The following is a 24,109-nucleotide window of genomic DNA, read 5'->3' as shown; positions in this document are numbered from 1 at the left end:
GCCACTGCACTCCAGTCTGGGCAACTGAGTGAGACTCCAACTCAGTTTTTCCTAATTAATTAGCCTTTATTTTTTAAAATGTCACCTCAAGATTTTTGTTTGTTTGGTTTTTTGAGTTGGGGTTTCACTTTGTCACCTAGGCTGAAGTGCAGTGGCGCGATCACAGTTACCAGAGCCTCAACCTAGGCTGAGGCGATCCTTCTGCCTTAGCCTCCCAAGTAGCTACAGGCATGCAGCACCACACCCAGAAAATGTTTTTATTTACTGTAGAGATGAGGTCTCACCGTGTTGCCCAGGCTGGTCTCGAACTCCGGGATCAGGCAATCCTCTCACCTCAGCCTCCCAAAGTGCTGGGATTACAGGCGTGAACCACTGCACCTGGCTGGAATTTTTCTATTTATTTACATTTAAGCACTTTCTGTGCTTTTCACATCAAAACTGTAAGTTGTTTGGACTTGTCATTAAGCATATACATGAAACACCTAATTGCCTTAGAGTTTTCTCTTAATGTAAAAAACAAATGTAACACGTTTGTTCAAACATTTTTTAATAGAAATAGAATTGCACAGTCTTCTTCCTTAAAAACATAATTTGCAAGTTTAGCTTACTACATATTTTTCTTTCTAAATTTAGCAATTCATGATGACCAATAAACTGGACACGGCAATGTGGCTTTCCCGCTTGTTCACAGTATACTGCTCTGCTTTGTTTGTTCTGCCTCTTCTTGGGTATGTATTTATTATTCGTATATTGCTGCCTTTGGTGTCGAATTGTTCAGCCAGTTTATATGGAAATACTTTTAGGTATAAGACTTATTAAACTGTAAAGTGTTCAGAGACAAATAAAACACATTCCAACTAGGTACTAATAACCTAATAACATTATCAGTTGGAGGAAGATTGTATTTCTTGTGCTTTGGGAAACTAACATATCATTGAAAATCTGAGGAAAACAGATGTGTGGGGATGAGATGAGATAGTTTTTTTCATTTTTGACCTTTTATCACTTGACAGGAAAAATCACTTGCTTGATGGTAAAAATCAAGCATCATAAATTTGAACATAAAGTTGAATTTTATATTCAGTTTTGCAAATCGAATATAATAATTCGATTGGGCATATGTGTGAAGTGATGCCTTTAAGAAGATATTTTTTTCCTATTGACAATTAAAGGATTTAGGTGTTGTGCAATTATGATGCAATTCACAAAGGAGGAAGAGGCCTGGTAGTTGTTTATGTCTCATGATAACTTCTCTGGTAATTTGCAGGTTGCATGAAGCAGCAAGCTTTTACCAGCGTGCTTTGCTGGCGAATGCTCTCACCAGTGCTCTGAGGCTGCATCAGAGATTGCCACACTTCCAGTTAAGCCGAGCATTCCTGGCCCAGGCGTTGTTAGAGGACAGCTGCCACTACTTATTGTACTCACTCATCTTTGTCAATTCCTACCCCGTTACAAGTATCCTTTTCTACCGTTTTGACAATCAAATTGCCAGCTAAGCATATATGAGGGCATTCCATGAAGCCTGGGTTTGTTCTTGGCACTTCATTTGAATGAAGATATGTTTAGTCTGAGAATTTTTGAGTCTAATATGTGATATCTGAACTTTGGAGAACTGACTTGAGTATTTTAAACTTTGTCTGTTTTGTTCTTGCCTCCTGTTAGTTTCTCCATTAGAATAGATATTTTAAAATTCAGATTCAAAGTACAGGTTTATGCACAACTTTAGTATTTAAAATTCTCTTTCATTTAATTCACATCTTTTGGGAAAGTGTCCAGATATCTTGCTTTAAAAAGAGGGCCTTAGCGCATTCCTTTCTTAACTCCCAGTGAGCTAAAAACAAATGGAATTTAATTAAGAAGTAACTTATTTAAGCAGGGAGTAGAATAATTAATAAAAACAAATTAATACTTGCTGTGGATAGAGTAGAAAAGAAGAACACATGGATAATCCCTGGAGCTCATGAGAATTAAAAAACTCATTTGACATTTATATGTTTTCAGTTTTCAGAAATGTGTTGTGGTGTATTGATGAGTCTTATTTAAAAAGGAGGAGAGGGATGGGGAGCAGTTCCACAGCTCCGTGTGTTTGGGAAGTACAAGGTTAAATGTGTTTAAATAGGGTTCTTGACTGTAGGGCGTTTGATATTCTAAGTGCCTTATGAGGCTAAAACAGGTACCAGAGGATCTTAAGCTTCATTTTTGTTGTTTTCCTGTAGATCATACCTCTGAAAATTATTCTGTGATTTGAGAAGTGCTGCTCTAAGAACTTTTGAATGTTTATGATATGACTATACATAACGTAAAGCACAGTAAAATGTTTTTCTAAGACTAAATATTGCCTGTTTATGTCATATCCATGTTCATGAAGTATCAAATTTTTACAAATCTTAAGAAAAAGAAAATAAGAAGAAACAAAAATTTCCGGAGCACCTATTTTGCCAGTATATAGGAACTTGATGTATTTAATATTTGTAGCACTTTGAAGAAAAAAATGTTATATTGATAAGGATGTTGAGCCTCAGTATGACATACGTTGGCTAGTAAGTAGTATTGCTTACAAGGTCTTTCTAACTTAAAAACCCTACCCAATCTACAGTTAATGGGTGAGTAACACTTAAGTATAGTGTTAAAATATTTCTGGGCTGGGCTCAGTAGCTCAGCCTATAATCCCAGCACTTTGGGAGGCCGAGATGAGTGGATTTACCTGAGCCCACAGGTTCGAGACCAGCCTGGGCAACTTGGCGAAATTTCATCTCTACAAAAAATAAATTAAAAATTAGCTGGGTGTGGTAGCATGCGCCTATAGTTCCCGCACTTGGAAGGCAGAGGTGGAAGGATCACTGGAGCCCAGCAGGTCAGCACTGGGTGGCTGTGAGTGTGCCACTGCACTCCAGCCTGGGCAACAGAGTGAGACTCCAACTCAAAAAAAAAAAATTCTGTCTGTACATGGGTAAAACTGTAACTTCACTTAACTATTCAGTATGTGGAGATCCTGTTTAAATTCCTTGCTTTACCAGGATAATATAAGTAGTTTAAAACATAAGAAAAAGTTTTTCATGTTTCAGTGAATGAGTCTGTAATGTTCCATGGGTGTTCATTTTTAGGTAAAACTCCTGAAATGATTATTATACTACAACTGTAGATGATGTAATCACATCAGTTTGGCATGTCATTGGATTGATCAGCATTTGTTGGTCACATTCACTGAGGTGTTTTGCAATAACCAGTATTAAAATTTTTGCTTTTCTGAGATACAATGGGAAGTGATGTAGAGATTTTTGGTAATGCCTTTTAGTATCTTAACATTTCTTTGGAGGGAGGAGAAATAACAGAAAATGTGTTTTCCAGGTAAGTAATGTAGAGTCACTGAATATATCTATACTTAACTCTGGGACAGCTCCTTACATAGATCCGGCCCTCAGCTAGTCTTGTTGAATCCTGAATCATGCCAGATGAGACTCAGTCCTGGTGGAGATAGCCTCACTGCCTTTTCTTTGCAGCTGGCTATTTTCTAACCCTTCCCTTGTGAGACTGTTGAAGATGAAGGATTTTGTATTCCTTACATTCTTACAGAAGAAAAGTAATGAGCAGTGGGAAGAACATAAACTTGTAATTAGCAAGAAATGCTAATCTGATTTCTAAGGCAGTTGGGTATTATGGTAATAAGGGTGGGCTGAAAGTGATATCACAGATTTGTGTTCAGATCTTTGTTCTTACAAAGGTGATACATTGTCCTTGCTCTATTAATGACAGGTACTGAGGGTTTAAATTGCAGACTTTACACCTCTTTTCTGAATTTGTAGCAGTTTAAAAGTAACTTGATTCAGCCTCAGCAACAAAGCAAGACCCTGTCTCTATAAACAAAACAGAAAAATTAGCCATTTGTGGTGGTACACCTCTGTAGCCTCAGCTACTCAGGAAGCTAAGGCAGGTGAATCACTAGAGCCCAGGAGTTCAAGGCTGTGGTGAGCCATGATTGTGCTACTGTACTCCAGCCTGGGTAACAACAGTGAGACCCCATTAAAAAAAAAAATGTAACATTGGAAGCTATTATTATGAGTCTCTTACCAAGGACTTAGGAACTATAGAATGTTAGAGATAGAAGACACATTAGAAATCTCTGCCTATTCGTTTGACAGAGTATGAAACTTGGCCTGAGAAAATGAGGTTAGTGACAGAGCCAAGAGTGGGAACCCAGGTCTCTTGACTCCCAATTCAGGGTTCCATTTTCACTACCTGATACCACCCCTTATTGACTCAAGCTTTGATCTAGATATGTGTCAAAGTTTATTTACTTTGAATTATTTGAACAGCAGCAGTTTTACAGTAACTGTAGGAGAGAGTTGAAGCTTCCACCAGTTTCAAAGTAGTCTGTGATTCACTAAAAAGTTTAAAGCTTTTGTATACATATATGGTCCTTATCAGGATATTTGCATTTTTCATAAATCTTGTGAGTGGTGGGAAAGAAATGGTCAAGATACTAATTTAGAGAACCACTATGTTATTAGATAGTTAGCGTCCTTCTGATACTTGGTTATAGGTTGGTGTCTTGCTCGCCAAGTAGAAACTGGGAACCTTGGTTCTAAATGAGTTAAGGTTATAATGAATTTGATCCTCAGATTGTGTTATTTCAGTCACTGTTTCCATTATGTCAGGCCTTCAGTTAGTATATAAAAAAAATAATGGTTCATTTCTTAGAAGCTGCTAACCTTTTTAAGACAAATGCTTTTGCTATTCATGATTGACTGATGGCCTATATCATTCATAGGAAAACTTGTCAAGTTTTTGGTTTTTTGTTTGTTGTTTTAATCAGCCTGGCAGAAATTGGGGTGAAGAATGGGATCTTTTGAGCAGTTTTCACTTTTCAAAAAGTTTAATGAAAATTGCGGCGGGAGCCTGTACTCCCAGTGTTTCAGAAGGCTGAGGCAAGGGGATTGCTTGAGCCCAGGAGTTCAAGACCAGCTTGGGCAACATAGTGAGACCTTGTCTCTATAAAAAAAAGTTTTTAAAAATTAGCAAGGCATAATGGCACACACCTGTAGTCCCAGCTGTGCGGGAAGCTGAGGCAGGAAGATTGCCTGAGACCAGGAGGCCGAGGCTGTGGTGAGCTATGATCATGCCACTGCACTCCAGCCTGGGTGACAGAGTGAGACCCTGACACAAAAAAACTTGTCAGAATTGTATAATCTATGGCATAAAGCCAAACAGCTGGACTCAAATATATATACTCTCTGCGTATAATTAAACTGAACCGATAAGATTTTTTTAATGACTGTATACAAAACCAAATATATACTGCCTTTTTAATTTTTACAAATTGGGAACCTAATTGTTAACAGCTTGATAGGTACAGTGTTTCAAAATAATGGTGTCTTTTTAGGAAACAGATAAAAGATCTTTAGTTTTGGGGGCTAAAAATTTGGGAACTGTAAACCATTACCTCAGACTGTTCAGCAATTGAAACAAGAGTTTATAAAAGATTATTTCTGTGTATGAAAGCTAAGTTAGAGTTGCCAGAAAGGCCATTGTGCAGTTAAAAGCTATATTTAATCCTTTGAAATGGCTTAGATTTCAATTTAATTTAGCGAGTATTCATGGTGTTTTAATAACTGGTAGAAATAAAAAAAGTTTCTTCACTATTAAACTGAGTTTTAGAAAATTAAATAGTTTGCTTTCTTCTTTACAGTTAACAAAATTTGATTTGGCTTAAAGTGTACCAGTCAAACAGAAGCTATTCCACTGAACTCATTTTAGCAGATACCATTTCAGATCTGTGTACTTGGACATAATACATAGTCTGTTTTGCAAGTACTTGATGACTTTTAGATGTTTTCCTTAAATGTTTTCTTCAGTGAGTATTTTCCCAGTTTTGTTGTTCTCTTTGCTTCATGCCGCCACATACACGAAAAAAGTCCTTGATGTAAGTAAAACTGTGCTGTTTCTTTGACTCCTGAATTATAGATTGTTGATGTGAATTTGAGTTCTAAGACAACTTAGCATTTGTCACAAAAAGTTCCTCTATTCCTTACAAACTGCTGCTTTCCTGAAATTTTTTCTTATTGCTGGGTTGAAACATTAAGCCTAACTTGAGTGGACTAAGCAGATTTACTGCATATGTACTGAAATTTGAATTAAAATATCCAAATTTAAGCCTTGTTGGCATTTTTCTTTATCATCGTAATTCTTTGGTCACAGCAGTAACTCAACTGGGCAATTTCTAACATTAGTTAGCAAAGAAGTCATACATTTTAACTGTTACTGACTAGTCAGATTTTGATGTGGTTGGAGAGAAATGACCACCATTTTTTGGTGAAATAATCTAATCTTTCTGAAAAAAAAAATAAAGCATCTAAGAATGAAAAGTACTTTTGACTAAAGCTACTTTATTCGGTTAAGTCTTTAATTATACAAAGCAAAACAGGAAAATACACCAGCGTTTGTTCCTAAGTAGTTTGTAAACTTTGATATCATTCTCAAAAAGTTGGCTTTTGGTTGAATTGCCTGTTAGACTATTTATCTAAAGAAAGAAAGTAATTGAGTTATCAAAAATGCTTCATTTATTTCTAATGTTTCTTTTTTTGTTGTTTTAGGCAAGGGGTTCAAACAGTTTACCTCTGCTGAGATCTGTCTTGGACAAATTAAGTGCTAATCAACAAAATATTCTGAAATTCATTGCTTGTAATGAAATATTCTTGATGCCGGCTACAGTTTTTATGCTTTTTAGGTAAGAAAAAAAAAATACATTTATTTTGGATAGAAAGCCTAGGAATTTGTCTTAAACTTCATTCCTTGTGATTTTTTATTTAACATTTTGAAAATTACTTTCAGAATTACTACCTCTGAAAGAATCTTATGAAGTCTAGTGTAGTCCATTCTTCCATTATTAATCTTAGTTACAGAAGTAATAGATAAATAAGCCTTCCTTTCAGACAAGATTGGGTGTACTCAGGGTGGTACAGCTGTAGACAAGCCTTCTTTTTAAAAATTAGAACATTAAAATTGTATTGACTTGCATTGATATTCTTGTATTTAAGTTTCAAAACAATACACATCGCTACCTGGATGATTGCTTTTTCCATTTTTAGTTTTATAGGAAATAGGACATTACAGATAAAAGTTAACATAACATTTCAGTATGAATCATAGTTAAAGTTTTGTCCCTTTCATAGAGGTAAGGAGTTTGATATGTGCACATGTATACAGTTCTTTAAAAGTACTTACACAGATCTGTAGAAAATATATATTATTATATTGTGAGCCAGGCACAGTAGCTCTGTGCCTCCCAGCACTTTGGGAGACTGGAGTGAGTGAGAGGATTACCTAAGGCCAGAAGTTCAAGACCAGCCTGGACAACTTCACAAGACCTTGTCTCTATAATAAATCAGAAAGTTAGCTGGGCATGGTGGCATGCGCCTGTAGTCCCAGCTGCTTGGAAGACTGAGACAGAAGGATTATCTGAGCCCAGGAGGTCAAGACTGTGGTGAGTCATGATTGTGTCACTGCACTCCAGCCTGGGCAACAGAGTGAGGCCCTATTCAAAAAAAAATTGTCTTTATTTTACCTAATATTTATGCAGTACATTTTTTTTTTCACCTACTTATACTCAATATGTCAGTGTTTTCTTTAACATATGCCAGAACTGTTTTTGTTGAATATAAGCTTAATTATTATAGTTTTTAATGTACGTTACCTTGATTAACTAGTAAGGTTTTCATATACCTGACAATTACTTCTTTAGCAATCTCTTCACCTAAGGACAGTTTTATAAATTTTCTTCTAAATGAGTCTGTTTCATACTTTTTTTCTTTGAGTTGGAGTCTCACTCAGTCACCCAAGCTGAAGTGGCACACTCACAGCCACCCCAGCATCAACCTGCTGGGCTCTAGTGATCCTTCCGCCTCAGCCTTCCAAGTAGCTGGAACTACAGGCACGTGCTACCACACCTGGCTAATTTTTTACTTATTGTAGAGACGTGATCTCACCAAGTTGCCTGGGCTGGTCTTGAACCCGCAGGCTCAGGCAATCCACTCACCTTGGCCTCCCAAAGTGCTGGAATTGTAGACTGAGACACTGAGCCTGGCCTGTTTCATTCTTTTAAATAATGCTTTTCTCTGTGAACTCCAAGATTGTCACGTGTTGCTTAAGTTGTGGAGTCTCATACTAGGAATTGTAATCTATTTAAATGACGTTCTGGAATGATACAATGAAAAGACTTCTTGATGGGTGTGAACCTATATTTTGGTTGGTTTGACCATTTACTTGGCCTTCTGAGCCTTTTCCCCCCTCATTTAAAAACGATTGGCCGGGCTCGGTGGCTTAGCCTGTAATCCCAGCACTTTGGGAGGCTGAGGTGAGTGGATTACCTAAACCCACGGGCTTGAGACCCGCCTGGGCAACTTGGTGAGACCTTGTCTCTACAATAAGGCAAAAATTAGCACACACCTGTAGTTCCTTCTACTTAGAAGCCTGAGGCGGAAGGATCACCAGAGCCCAGCAGGTCGAGGCTGTGGTGGCCGGGAGCATGCCACTGCACTCTAGTCTGGGCGACAGGGTGAGATACCAACTCCAAAAAAAAACTAATATTAATTGAAATAGGTAGATGCCTAAAATCTTTACATCTACAGCATTCTCTGAATGCTGAATGTAGGATTTGATACAGCTGTATTTATAAATTAACTCTAAAACTTTGAAACTAAGGTTTAATAATAAAGTCTTCTCTTATTCTGGAAGCTGAAAGCATATAAAAGAAAGGTGTAATGTAATCTGGGATAATAGAAAATGGGACAATTAAAATTCTAGTATTTTTCCATCATTTATAGGCCTTTTCTTCTCTTTTGTGATCCTGATTAGGCACTTAGAAGTTTTAATTCGTGAAAGGAACTTTTTGCCCCCTTACTTTTCTTATTTATTCTTCTGTTTTTTGGGGTTACTTCATTTGCTCTTGGTCACACCAGATTCTATGATTTATTTCATGTAACTGAATGAAAGTTGAAATGATAGATACCAAACTAGTTTTTTTATATGTGTATAATTGATGTCTGCATTCAGATACTTCCAGTTTTCTGTTTAACCAAACCTAATAATTTATTATACTCCTCTTTAAGTTAGTTGAAGATACTTTTAATGAAATCCTTAGATGCCATGCAAGCTCAGACAAAAACTTCATTTGGAACTACAGTGAATTTTTTGTTAGGAGCACCAGGTTTTGACTGCATTGGTACATTAATTCAGTTATGCTCCTTAGATATCTTACTTTAACATTTATTATGTACAAACTTACCTTTTTTTTTTTTTTTGAGTTGGAGTTTTAGTCTGTCACCCAGCTGGAGTGCAGTGGCACACTCAAAGCCACCCCAGTGTCGACCTGCTGGGCTCTGGCCATCCTTCTGCCTCAGCTGTCAAGTAGCTGGAAATACAGGTTATATTGTAGAGACAAGATCTTGGCAGGTTGCCTGGACTGGCCTCGAACCCATGGGCTCAGGCAATCCACTCGCCTCAGCCTCCCAAAGTGCTGGTATTACAGGCTGAGCTACTGAGCCTCACCACAAACTTACATTAATATGGAAGATTATTGTGAAGGAGATGAGAATTTGTCAGAAATATTTAAATAGAGATTTTTTTTGTTTTTTATTTGAGGTCTCACTCTGTTACCCAGGCTGAGGGCAGTGACACAATCACGGCTCACCACAGTCTTTACCTCCTGGGCTTACATGTTCCTTCTGCCTCAGCCTCCTTAGAAACTGGGACTACAGGCACACACCACCACACTCAGCTAATTTTTTCTCTATAATTTTTGTAGAGACGAGGTCTCGCTATTTTGCCTAGTCTGAGAAATTTTGCTTTTTTAAAAAATTAAAATCAACTTATAAAGTTGTACTTAATTCCTAACAGGAACAGCTATTAATGCTTTAAGTATGTAACTTGAATATAACCCAAACTATAAAATTAAAAACAATCTTAAATTATGACTATTCCATATATGCTTTCCTTGTGGTAGACACGCTATCTAATATTAGAAGGCTCTATTAAGTTATATTTGTCTCAATAATGCTCAAAGTTCTGTATTTAAAAATCAGCTGGGCATGGTGGTTGCCTGTAATCTCAGTGCTTTGGGAGGCTACAGTGGGAGGATTGCTTGAAACCAGATGTTTGAGACCAACTGGACAACATAGTGAGACTCCATCTCCAATAAATTAGAAGTTAGTCAGGTATGGTGGCACATGCCTATAGTCCTAGCTGCTCAGGAGCCTGATGCAAGAGGACCGCTTGATCCCAGGAGTTGGAGGTTGCAGTGAGCTATGATCATGATCATATCACTGCTCTTCAGCTTGGGCAACAGAGCAAGACCCTGTCAAAAAAAAAAAAATGAGTGCATAGTCTGAGTTTATCTTACACACATTGCACACATGTGCAAAGAGAAGGGTGATCACTGCAGCTCTTTCTAACTGTGAACTGGAGCTATTCTAAATATTCATTTGTAGGGATCTTGTCACGTAGTAGTATGAGCATAAGACAGAATACTTGAAGCTGTAGCAAAGGATGAGGTAATTTATGTTGTAATATGGAATGATTTCCAAGATATAATATGTTAAAGTTAGGAACAGTTTAGAGTGTTCCCCCATTTATATTTTGTGGCCGTGTGTGTGTGTGTGTGTGTGTGTGTGTGAGAGAGAGAGAGAGAGAGAGAGAGAGAGAGAGAACATATATATGTGTCTCAGTTTCTTGGGAATGATAAATAGTAATGATATCACTTCTCTTGTAGAGTTGTCAGACTGATACAGTAGATGATAAAGCGAGCATTCTATTAGTCATTATATACACTTGTGTTCATATATTTCTGGAAGGATATATTAGAGATTGTGCTATAACTTTGAGGAAGAGGCTAACTTGGATGATGTTTTTTAAGTGAATATTTTGTGTCTATATTTTTTTAACTTTAAGAAATTAAAAATTTGCCAGGTGCAGTAGTTCACATCCTTAATTGCCAACACTTTGGGAAGCTGAGGTGGGAGACTTGTTTGAGGCCAAGAGTTCAAGACCAGCCTGGGCAAGAAAGCGAGACACTGTCTCTACAAAAAAAATAGAAAATTAGCCAGATGTGGTGGTGAATGCCTGCAGTCCTAGCTCCTCGGGAGGCTGAGGCAAGAGAATTGCTTGAGCCTAGGAGTTTTAAAAAATGTTTAAATTTTTCAGATTATTTATTGGGGAAAATGGATGTTGCATTTGTCTTAGCAACAAGTTTGTAGTTATGTAAATTGTTTTTACTATGAAAGTAATACCACACAATTTGGAAGAAAAGGCTAAAAGGACCTAAGAAAACACATCTGCATCTTAATGTATTTCCTCCAAAATAAATTTTAAAACAGTTGTAGTTTTAAAATAGGTGTAGCTTTATATTCTGCTTTTTTCAAAGTTGCTGTATAGTTTTCATAACTAGGATTTTAGTTAGTTGCACACTGAATTTATTAAATAACCATAATATAAGTTACTTAATCCCGCTTCCTTACTAAAAACATTACATCAAGTTGTTGCTGCATTTTATTTGTAGTCATTTTAGTAAATATCTTAATCCAGATAGGTTTTTTAGGGACGAATTCAAGACGGAATTTTGTAAACATACACTTAACTCTTGGAGTATTGAAATTGTGCTTTTTAACCAAGAACAATAATTAGTACAGACTATGTAGATTTACTAGTTAGCCAGTGTAATTTTATTTGGGTTGGGTTGTTTGCATAAAATACGTCACATTTCATTTGAACATTTTATGGAGTTTTAAAACTTAGTTTCATCAATTGTCTGTGGTAACTATGGAAGTATTTATGTAACATTTCTGATTTGTTTAGTCTTTATAAATTTCAAAAATAGTACAAATATGAATACATTTATAAAAATTTAATAACATTTTACTCTTTACCCGACATATATATTCTTATATTTTCTTTTTAAGAAAAATTGGATTTGGACAGATAGCTATTGCTAGGACCATTTAATGAATGACAATGACATATATTCTCTAGTTGAATTGCCTTTAAGTTTTGAGAGTATACATCTGAATTGATCATGTATATTTATCACTCTTATATTTGTTCATTGCAGTGGTCAAGGAAGTTTGCTCCAGCCTTTTATATACTATAGATTTCTAACTCTTCGCTATTCCTCTCGAAGAAATCCATATTGTCGGTAAGCTGATGATTAGTTTAAATCTGTTTTATTTGTTTAGAGCACTTGGTAAACATAGTATTTGTAACTCTTAAGAATTCTGATATGTTAGAATTTAGAAGCAAGCAGTGCTTTTGTAAATATAAGTTCTAGTTCTTAGATTTGACTGGGGTTGGTGAGAAGGTTGTTGAATTTCTTCTCAGAAACTGAGACTGGAGTTATCTTGACCACTTCTAAAGTACTGCTAAAGCTTAGGGAGTTTAAAAATGTGTAAAACATAAGATCTACCTTCTTCTGGGGGTGAAATGAAGTTATATTTTTACAGTGCTTAGGCTTTATTAGTTTCTTAATAGTTTTCTTATTTTACAATCTGATTCTTCTTTCAGGGTGTTTCTGCATTCTTTTAGACAATGTCTGTTTTTTAATATTTCTGATATACAGTTTACTTGTTTTAAACACAACATTCCTAATGAATCTCTAATAGCAAATTGACATCCATTTTTACTGGGTTCCATGAGTTTTTGCCTTTTATCTCTCTGGTCTGTGTATTCATTTCAGATGTGTTCCCTTTCCTGACATCCAGTTTTCATCAGCACATTTGTCTTTCTCTGCTTCTTTATACCTCCTTCTCCATTCCTCATTTTCTCCACATGTCTTAAATCATATCAGTATATCTAGAATTTAGTTTTCAGTGAACTGAAAAAGACTAACAGTGAATCAAAATAACACAGATGTGCTAATAATAAACCTCTTCAGAGATCTCTCTCAAGCAGTCACTTGACCCAGACTATCAGCCTCATTAGGGCTCATGCCTTCCAGCTGATTCATTCAGAAAACAGTGGTTGTGTGTTGATAGCAAGTTTATGTAGAATCAAAATGTTTGCTTTCAGGGTCTTTTTGCTGAGTAAAGTAGACAGCTATATAAGTCTGTGGTGATGAAGGTGGTGATGATGAAGAAGCTCAGAAAACAAATGAGAATCCACTGAGGAGGTGGAAACATAGTCAAATCTTCTTCTTCTTCTTCTTATTATTATTTGAGTTGGAATCTCACTCTGTCGCCCAGACTGGAGTGCAGTGGCCGCTTCCGACCACCGCAGCCTCGACCTGTTGGGCTCCGGCGATCCTTCCGCCTCAGCCTTCCAAGTAGCCGGAGTTACAGGCACACGCTACCACGTCAGGCTGATTTTTTGATTTATTGTAGAGATGAGGTCTCACTGCCCAGGTGGGTCTCGAACCCGCGGGCTCAGGCAGTCCACTCACCTCAGCCTCCCAAAGGTGCTGGATTACAGGCTAAGCCACCAAGCCCCACTAAATATTATTATTTTTTTTTTTTTGAGTCAGAGTCTTATCTGTTGCCCAGGCTAGAATGCAGTGGCACTCTCATGGCCACTGCAACCTCTACTTACTAGGCTCAGGTGATCTTTCTACCTCAGCCTTCCAAGTAAGTGGAACCACAGGCATGTGCCACCACACCCGGCTAATTTTTTGATTTATTGTAAAGACAAGGTCTCATCATGTTGCTCAGGCTGGTCTCGAACCTCTGAGCTCAGGCAGTCCTCTTGCCTCCACCTCCCAATGTGCTGGAGTTACAGGCTTGAGCCACTACACCTGGCCAAGCCAAGTCTTTTAAAGAATGAGTTTGAGTTCCCGAACTTTGGTGCCTCAAAGTGCTTGAACTCAGTAAGTACGGAGGGAAAAACTACAGACCTGTGTCCAGAGAGGCAGACAGTAGAGAGGACTAGATCTTGAAAGGGTTTGTATTTTATTTGAGGTAGGGAGAGTCTTGGAGAGTATAATGTGGAGGGATTAGGAACCCTCATGATGAAATCAATTTGAAAACATTCCAGAAGGTAGATTACAGGCTCACCAAGAGGAGAAAGAGTAGATCAGTTTGGAGACGAATCCACTGGTAAAGGGAAGGGGGAACACATTTGAAAAATACTCAGGAGGCAGCGTCTTAGGGTCTGGGAGAGAAGGTACAGACCTCCAGGTTTCTGGTCTGGAAGCCAAGAGTCATAATGGTGCTGTCATGAAGATAGGAAAGACAGAAGATCAGGTTTTGGAATAAATGTGCATCCTTCCAAGTATTATCCCTGTCTTTGTACAAGAGTGTGTTAAATACTTGTTTAGAAAAGTCAATTTATTGCTGTTATTGCAAAGCAGAGTACAGAAATATAGAGCAGGAATCACACCTTTATGCAGGATGAGTCAGCACATAAGGTGAAAATTGTGAATAACTAAAATTGGCCTTGATGATCCTTCACATGTGTGATGTGTGTAGTGTGTCATAGAGAGCACTTTGTAGACAGCACAATTCAGGCAAAGGCAGCGTCTGTCTACTGGTTTGGCCACAAACATGCATGATAGTAGGGAGTGACAGAGGATGAAGCAGAAATGAGATTGAGACCAGATTGTGGGGCTGTTGGATGTTATGTTGAGGAGTTGGGCTTTAGTCTGATGGCAGAAAAGAGTCATTTTGGTCAGAGGGGAATTAACATTTATTGAGCACCTTCTATGTCATCTCCTTCAAACTTTACCACACTCTGGAGTACATGTTCTTACTTTACAGATGAAGAAACCTCTGAGGGACAGTGTGTACTTTTAAGGAAATGGTGGGTGGGATTGCCCATGTTATATACTTTTCTTGTTCTCTTTTAAAATATCAGTTGAATTTGTCTAAGTTAAATGTGAAGATGATGTCTCTACTGTAAAAAACCATACATAAATTAGCCCTAATCAGTTTTCAGAGATAGCCGTTAGTAATACCTTTATTAGATGAACATTTCAGCCCACAAAGACATAGGTGTTGAGTTTGAGAATTTCATGGTGTGTCTTTATGTGTACCCTACGATGCATTCCATTTCTTTCTTTTGCTTACAAGTCTTTCATGACTGTGGCATGTTCCTTCATCAACATTTGCTTAGCACTGTAGGCATACCTTGGAGACACTGCGGGTTTGGTTCCAGACCACTGCAACAAAGCCAATACCACACTAAAGCAAGTCCTGGGAACTTTTTGGTTTTCCAGTACATATAAAAGTTATGTTCACTCTACACTGTAGTCTGTTAAATATACAAAATGGTTTGAGCAGGTCCACTAAAACTTTCTCTGTATCAGCTGTCCCACTTTCTTATCATTCATGTGTTCACTGGAGTAGCATTTTTAATTTCCTTCACGAACTTTTCCTTTGCATCCACAACTTGGCCCAACTGCTACGAGAGGCCTAACTTATGTCTGTCTTGACATTAGACATCCCTTCCTCACTAAGCTTAATCATTTCTAGCTTCTGATGTAAAGTGAGAGACGTGGGACTCTTCCTTTCACTTGAGCACTAAGAGGCCATTGAAGGGTTATTATTAACTGGCCTAATTTTAATTTCAGCATTGTTGTGTCTCAGGGAAAAAGGTATCTGAGTAGAGAGAGAGTCAGAGAGCAGACTGTGGGAGCAGTCACTATATTTACAACATTTATCAATTAAGTTATCTTTCTTACATGGGTATGGTTTGTGGCACCCCAGAACAATTACAATAGTAACACCACAGATCACCATAACAGATGTAATAATAATGAAAATGTTTGAAATATTGTGGGAATTGCCAAAATGTGACACAGACATGACATGAACATGTGCTGGTAGAAGAATGACATTGATACCTTGCTCTATGCAGGGTCACCACAAACCTTCCATTTGTTTTTTAAAAAAACAAATATATGTAGGATACAGTAAAATGAGGTGTGCCTGAATATTGCTTTTTCCTCATGTTTCTGAAAAAAAACCATTTTGTCTTGCAGAACGTTGTTTAATGAGCTGAGGATTGTCGTTGAACACATAATCATGAAGCCTGCTTGCCCGCTGTTTGTGAGAAGGCTTTGTCTCCAGAGCATCGCCTTCATAAGCAGATTGGCACCCACAGCTCCGTAGCTGAGCATCCAGTTAAGCTATCCATTCAATACAACCATTATTAGCAGCTGGTACTTGGACTAGGGGGTTGTAAATTCCAGGTGTTGCACTGGCCTCAATCCAATTTATGTAATTTGCATAATGCATCTCAGTGAAAAAATAATCATTTTTCCTGGCATGTTAAATCAAGCTTAAAAAGTTTTGAGAAAATTTTGCTGTGTTGCTAATGGTTGAGAAAGTTTGTTTGTAGTAACAAATGTACCAAAATTTTTTTAGATGCTGTTGTGCCTATATCATGAAGTACATTTATTTCTCTTGTAAACATAGCTCTAAAATTTGTTTCAACCTAGTTGGTAACCTGAGTTTATATCTGGCATGAGTTTACTATGGTAATATGAACATATGTGAATTCAGTAAATTTTGAGACAGTATTCTTCTGCCAATCAGTAATTTTGGTTAATGATTTTAATAGAAGCACATCCCACTGTGTTTAATTTCAAATTGTTATTGAATTGATCTTATGCTGCTTTGTTAGGACAGATTTATTTGAATGTATCATTTTAAGAAGAATTCTTTATGTATCTTATGCTATGACCTTCTAAAGTTTTGTTTCCATAAGTAATTCTGTGGCCTTGAGTATTTTAAAAATGACTCAACTGAAAGCTTGTTAGCCGATTGGATACATATTAGCACCTAGCCATTGTATGTCAGGAAGCAGTAGTGGCACAGCTTTCCTCTCAGAGACTCATTGGGTAACATATCTCAAATAGGAAATCCTTTTACAAATGTTGACACATAGTATTATAGTTTGTAGAACTACCTAGTTCAGATTCTTGACTGCCAGTTTTCTCAGTTTCTTAGGCTTGAATTTTCATAGATGATTCCAACAGTTCAGATGCCTTTTGAGAGGAATGTAACTGAAGATTGAGCATCTGACTATACTTGTGTCTGTTCTAAAGTAATAATGAAGAGTATGTTGTAGATTACATATTTACCCATCAAATCTGATTTAAAAGATTAAGCTGAAAGGTTTATAGGTAAGGTAATGGGGCCAGGGGAGGAGTTGTAGCAGATAGTGTACATTTCAGTCTCTTAATGTTATAGATAAATTGGATGTATTATGCAACTGTGATTTGGTTTATATAATTTGTTAAATCCTGTTCATTGAGCTCCCATCAACTCTTATAAAATTCATTTTGATCCTCATTACTGTTGCATGATTGGAAATGTTTAGAACATTGTACAATTTTAGTATGGAGTAATGTAATGGTTTTTGTAACCGCTTTTCTTCTGTCTGCATGTAATTTGGATTTCTCAAATACATTCATTAGCAATTTATCAGTAACATCAGTTTTCTTTTTGTTCATCTTCCTAATCTATAGAAAGATGACATTCTTAGAATAGATTAACAGAACAATTCTACTTGATAGCTTAACTATTACCAGCTATTTTTGTATTTTTGTAATATTTGTCCACCAAGTTGGAGAAGCAGCCTCATAATATACAGTTGATTTTGTGTGTGTGTGGCTAGCCTCATTATCACTGTATATGTAATCCAATGGTTTTAAAAACTAAACTTTCTAGAGCAATAAAGTGACTATAATATTAAGTAAACATAATACTGATTTTTAATTATGTTTTTAAAAATTGAGTCTTGAATTATATCAAGAAATTTTGGCTGCTGAAGGCATATTTATTTTGAAGTTATTAGATTTTTTCCTATAATTTTTTAAAAATCTAGATACTTTTAGATTTATAGAAGAGTTTCAGAAATGTACAGAGAGTTCTTATATACTCTTTACTCAGCTTCCTCTTAAGTTAACATTTTATAAAACTGTAGAACATTTACCCAAAGTAAGTTATTAACCCTGGAACAGAACTGTTAACTAAAGTATAAAACTTATTTGGATTTCATCAGTTTTTTTCATTTTCCTTTTGTGTGCTGTTTTTACCATTATTGTCTTTTACTTTTAAATCTGTAAGTGTCTCTCAAGCTTTTCCATTTTATGTTGAAAATTACTGTAGGTGAGCAAGATTTTCTAAAGGAAATAATTCTTCAGGGAGTGGTGTAGTGCTACTACAGTATAAAGCACTATGCTTTAAATTGAGACTTCTTATAACAGGATTATAATATTTCTGATATACTCATGTTTGTCTAATTGAAAATATAGTGTTGTTCCTTAAATGAAGGCTTAATATATAAATAAAATACTCTTAAACTCATGAAAAAGTAAATTTTACAATTTGAGCGTTACCACATGTTTAGCTTGCATTTACAACCAGCTGATTTGGCATCTGAAATTATACTGTTACATGTATCTGTCAAAATTAAGGAAATACAAGAGGGACCCCAAAAAAACTGGAATTACCTTTCTAGAGGGCAGGCCCCTTGTAGTACGCTCAGAATTTGTTGCCCTGGATTAAACAGTCAGCCAAAGTTTTTATCAAAGTTTTGAGAAAATTACATCACATTCTCAGAAGAAATGTCCCGGATTGTGGCAAACAGGTGACTGGTTTCCACCATGACAACACACCTGCCCACACCATGCTGAGTGTTAAGCACTTTTTTACCAAAGAACAGCATGACTCCTGTCCCCCACCTTCCCTATGTATCTGATCTTGCCCCGAGTGACTCTTTTGTTTCCCCATGAAAAAAAATCCTCAAAGGGAAACCTTTTGCTGGTGTAGAAGAGGTGAAACAAAAACAGAAGTACTAAAAGTCATCAAAATGGGCAAGTTCAAAAACTCTGTTGAGCAGTGGAAAAAGCATCTCAATAGGTGATTGCATCAAGCAGAGAGTACTTTAAAGTTGACTGAAGTTAAAACATTTCAATACACAATTTTTAATTAATAAATTATGGGTTTTTTGGGGGGTTCTCCTTGTATAATAGCAGTATATAGAATGGATGCTGGAGAAATTAACTGTTACTGCATAGCTGAACTTATTGTTACTTACAGGTTTGAAAGATGTTGGTTTAACATCCAGAATATCCAATTCTTCAGGGAGTGGTGTAGTGCTATGGTTCTAGCACTTAAATATTACACCCTCTTGCACAGACAGAAACCTTATACAAAACCTACTTTATTCTAGCAAAGATTCTATATTCATTGTATACATGATTCTTTTAAAATTTAAACTGTTTAACATCAACCTAAAGAGAAATTTCTTAAGTACAATTTGTATTTAAAAATTTTTGGAATAAAATTCACTGAGGTAGATGCTCCTGGAAGAAAGCAAGCTAACTTTAAAAACTCCTTAAATTTGGATATTTAAGAACAGCTCTTACAGAGAAAATCAAGGCAGGCTAATATTAAATTAGAAATTATGAAAGATTAATGAGTTCTGTTATATAACTAAGAATTGCAAAGCTGTCGATACTTCCTTCTTCCTGAAGAGCAGGATTAAAAGTTCATATGGTTTATAAGTTTCAAAGTTTATATGTTTGGGACAAAAATATTATTTATTCTAAATAAAATGAGCGTATATGTAATAAGACAAGTAGAACTGAGATATTTGGGAGTTTTTTAAAAGTTTTAGATCAGAATGAATGAAATTAATTTTGAGGGATCAAAATAAAGATCCTTAACTAATGCTAACGAATATATTTTGCTTAATGTAGTTATTTTGGTCCCCCTATCCCCTGCAAAATCTTAGGATCTGCTGGTGCCAAAACTGTCACCCAAGTTAGAGTAACTTTTATACTCAGCTATGAGACCTTAAGGAAGTAGCCGCAGATAGTTGCATTTACAAGCAGTAGGTGGCGCACTTTCCTCAGGTAGCGCCCCCATCTTCACATGCTGTATTGGAAGGTGAAATGCCATTAAAAGTGCCGAGTCAGCCGTACCACCAAGGATATGAATTCCATGGCCCTTTTTGATATGTAACCATCCAATATTGAGCAAATATTTAATAAGCATTTACTGTGAGAATATTTTTTAAATATTGGGGTGTTCAAAAGAAGAACCCTGTTAAGGCGTTCTTTCTAAGAAAACAGTGAATAGGCCACACTGGAAGTGGCATCCTTCAGATCATGGCTCCTCTGGTTTTTTCTTTTCATACTAAGTGCCTAAATTACCTAAACACTGTAATATAAAATTGCTCTTTCTCCTTCATTTTCACATGTGTAGAATGGTACTTACGTTTTTTTCAGTTTGTGGGTACACTGGATATAACCAGGTCAAGCTCTTTTACAATTTAAACTTTTCACAGTAATATAAATCCATACTGAGAACTTTGGCTATTATATCAAGAATGGTACCTTGATTTGAAAATTAAGTTTAGGTTGCAAACGTAACTAGTTTCTCTTAACATTTTCTAGGATTAGAAGAATGCTACAGAGGCTGTATGATAGAATAGTTCTACAGATAGCATACCAAAGGCATACCAGTATAAATCTACAAGTTGTTTCCAGAGATTGTTTTAATGAGCAGTCTTCTTATATACATGGTAGAAAGTTGCTGGAACTGGAATTAATGGTAAGGATCCTGCTGAAAGTTTGGGCAGTTTCCCAGTGGTAATTATTCTAGGAAGTGTTTCTGTTCTAAGGGTATTCTTAGGAGGAACATAGTCCTGTGTGGGAGATTAACTCTAAGGTCTTTCTCCACTTGTCATATAGGAAATCTAACCTGTATTGCATTTGAGTCGATGTGACAAGATACAGTATTTTAAAAATCTAAAGCAGAGTCCGTTCTTAGAAAATTATAGGGAAAAATTATGAACGGATGTCTTTGCTGGAGTCTAACACTTAACTCACATTCCAGTAGAAAAAAGGGCCTAATAATCATTCATTTTTTTTTCCTTCATAGTCTTCTGAAGCTACTTTTTGACATGCTCAGCACTTTGAAACTAACCTTTTTTTCTTGGTTCATGACAGTTTAATCTCAAACATTTACTATTTTGCTTTGTAACTTTAGGATAGAACAGTTCCTTTTTACATTAATTTTTGCCTGCATATATTTTTATAAGTTGATACCAAATGGGTAAAGTCTTGGGCAGGTAACATGTATGATGAGTATATATTGGAATAAATGTAAAAGGGTTACAAAGATTAGAAACAGAGTCAAGAAAAACTGCTGAATTTATAAATGCATTACTTCTGGTGCTTTATATAATGGAATATATTGAACTAAAAAATGTGTATGTACAGTGTGTCAGCATTTCTTAGTAACTTCTCTTGAATCCATTTTTAATATCTAATATGGTACTGGTTGGGGGGTTATATTCTTCAGGCCAATGCTGTCCAGACTATATAAATTTATAAAATAAATTGAAAAATTCATCATTCCCCTGTATTCAAGACCAAAGCACATAAGTGCTAATGTAGGGCTCAGAGGGGAAGTATAGTTCTCCTGCATATTTGAGAAAATGTGAAGTTCTTTCAAGAAAATCTAATAAACATAATAATCACAGCCTGCTGACACTAAGGAAAAAAGACCTCATTCGCTCTTGCTTTTATGCAGCGATTTACTGGTCCCTGCTGATTTCCAAATTGGATCATGGTGGTAAATTATCCATGCTGGTACCTGTGGAAGTAAGCCCTGGGATCCATATTTGTTTTGTGTTCTGCTTAAATCAGCAAGAATGAGAAATTTGATGGTGTGGAATTGGAAGTACCAAGGGCTTTCTTTGGTGATTGAGCAAAATAATGTCTCTGCTTGTAATTTATTGTGACCCTTTTTCACTGTGTGTGCTTTGTATATCTAATATTTATTTCAATACAAATTAAATTGTTGTTCCTTCATTTATATTGTTATATCTAAGATTTTATTGATGTAAAAATCAAAGTGTGGAATAAAATTCTCTCTGGATTTCAGCAGATTTACAAATGTCATCTTGCAGAAGAACATTGACAGTTAGAAATCAGCTTTCCTTTGAGCTTAATTGCCTTTATTGTTAGAAGGTGAGTCTGAACGCATTTCTCTTGTCCTCAGTCCTTCACAAATAATAGAAATACTGTGATTTTGAGGTCTAATGTGAAACTGGAAAAATACGGTCTAAGACTTGTAACTGGAAAAAAAGAAAAATTACATGGAATGTCTCAGCTGTTTGCTTGCTTCTGTTCTTTTTTATCTAATGAAGTGTATGGTCTAGTGGACGAGTTGTTTATAGCCCTAAAATGATTCACTTACATATATACAGTATGTCCAAAGCCTTCGGTCATCATAGGATAACATAGATGAATCTATTTCCTTTCTAAGTGTTTGGAATTGGCAAATATTTTCTGTGTCAGTTTAACAATTGGTACTAAGCAATACACTGTATAAGCAGTTAAGTAAATCCTTATACAAGTGGAGATTATAATCTAAGAGGCATTATGGAAATCATTTGCATGCAGGCAATCTGATAGGTGAATAAATAGTGAATTAATAAATGAGTTGTTCACTTAAGGGAAAAAATGATAACCCAATACATTGAATGTTAGGAAAATTGATTTCCCAAAGATTTAATGGTGTAAGATTTGAGGGACATACACATTATTGATTCATAATGCTCACCCCTTCAGGATGTGGGAATATTTGGAACTGTCCATAAAATAATTCTGAGCTTTGAGAAGGGAAAGACATTTCATTCCTTGAGGCTGGTTGAACAGAGAAACTCCTCAAGGCAGTGGTACACTGAGGTACTTGAGAATTGTTAGTCTGACAAAAAGTCTTTTAAAAAATGTATTTATCTTATTGTGACACATTTTGAACATACTCATAGAATAGTGTGGTGAGCCTTCCTCTCATCCTCACCCTGTTCACTTTTGCCTCTCCTGACTTAAATCTTTTCGTGTTGCCTTATGTCACTTAGTAAAATTTTCATTATGGATCTCTAAAAGATGAGGGTCATTTTAAAGACTAGTATTAAAATGTTAACAATAATTCATGTAGGTCTTTTGGGCTGACATTACTTAGAGTAATGCCCTGATATGAAAAAGGCTTACTTGATTATACTAATAAGTTTATTAGGAAGGGAGGGGGAGATTTCAGTATTCTTTAGTAAAGGGAAGGCTTCTCCTCCCTGTATTGCTGCCCTCAGAGGAAGACACAAAGACCACCACCTCCACCTTTAGGGGGTTATGGAAAGACATTTCTGCTCTCTTATGGAAAGAGCATTACTCTCCCTCCTGAGGGAGTTAGTGTGTTCAACTGTTTCCCGATAAAACTATAAGAATGTGAAATTTTAGCCGGGCTCGGTGACTCAGCCTGTAATCCCATGCCTTTGGGAGGCTGAGGTGAGTGGATTGCCTGAGCCCGCGGGTTCGAGACCCGCCAGGGCAGCGAGACCTCATCTCTACAATAAAATAAAAAAAATCAGCCGGGCGTGGTAGCACATGCCTGTAATTCCGGCTACTCGGAAGGCTAGGCGGAAGGATCACCGGAGCCCAGCAGGTCGAGGCTGCGGTGGCCGGAAGCGGCCACTGCACTCCAGTCTGGGCGACCGAGTGAGACTCCAACTCAAAAACAAAAACAAAACAAAAAAAAAAAGAATGTGAAATTTTGATTGGTCGTCTCACCAGAAACAACAGGGGGCAGTTCAGCTTTGCATAGGAAAGGCATCCTGTTAACCAAAGAAGGGGGTAATTCGGGGCTACGCAGCTGAATTAAAGGAGATTTAGTAAAGGATCATTGTCTTCATTCAACTACCTTTAGAATAGGTATCAGTAAATATCAAATAATTAGATTATGGGACTTAGGTGAATTCAATCACAATTTTGCTTTTAAATCTGTATTCTTTTTAAAGTCAGGAATTTGCCTGTTTTTCTTTAAATCCTTCTAGTTTGGAGCTTTACTACCATTATTATCTAGTGTTCCAATAGTAATAGACCATTTGATTTAGGTAACAAAGACGCTCAAGACAAAATTGAAACATGCTGTGACCCTGTATAAAATAGGAATTTCTCTTTTGGGGGGATCATTAAATCAAAAGATACAGTCATATACTTAGGTTTCTCTGATCTGAAATACTGATTCTTGAGACTCTGAATTATTAAATTTGTGTTTGGCAGTAAAGTTAGTGATAACCAAAGCAGATAGGTCATCTTTTAAAACATTTAGAAATTTCC

At 36.4% G+C, this 24,109-nt stretch overlaps 1 protein-coding gene across 1 annotated transcript in view; it reads left to right on the top strand.

Annotated features, from left to right (window-relative positions):
* The window catches only part of TMEM33 (transmembrane protein 33), a 21,760-nt gene extending 4,354 nt beyond the window's left edge, over positions 1-17,406 (top strand). Inside the window, exons 3-8 of the mRNA XM_008073025.2 lie at positions 634-728; positions 1,268-1,455; positions 5,853-5,920; positions 6,591-6,724; positions 12,098-12,181; positions 15,953-17,406. Coding sequence (XP_008071216.1) covers positions 634-728; positions 1,268-1,455; positions 5,853-5,920; positions 6,591-6,724; positions 12,098-12,181; positions 15,953-16,082 — 699 coding nt within the window. The 3' untranslated portion in view covers positions 16,083-17,406. The remainder of the gene's footprint in view (positions 1-633; positions 729-1,267; positions 1,456-5,852; positions 5,921-6,590; positions 6,725-12,097; positions 12,182-15,952) is intronic.
* Positions 17,407-24,109: the final 6,703 nt, after the last annotated feature.

This window comes from Carlito syrichta, unplaced genomic scaffold (genome assembly GCF_000164805.1).
Source record: "Carlito syrichta isolate Samal-C Ts95f unplaced genomic scaffold, Tarsius_syrichta-2.0.1 Scaffold315593, whole genome shotgun sequence".
NCBI classification, from domain to species: domain Eukaryota; kingdom Metazoa; phylum Chordata; class Mammalia; order Primates; family Tarsiidae; genus Carlito; species Carlito syrichta.
Note: the sequence above shows the minus strand (reverse complement) of the source record. Positions and strands in the feature narration are given on the sequence as shown.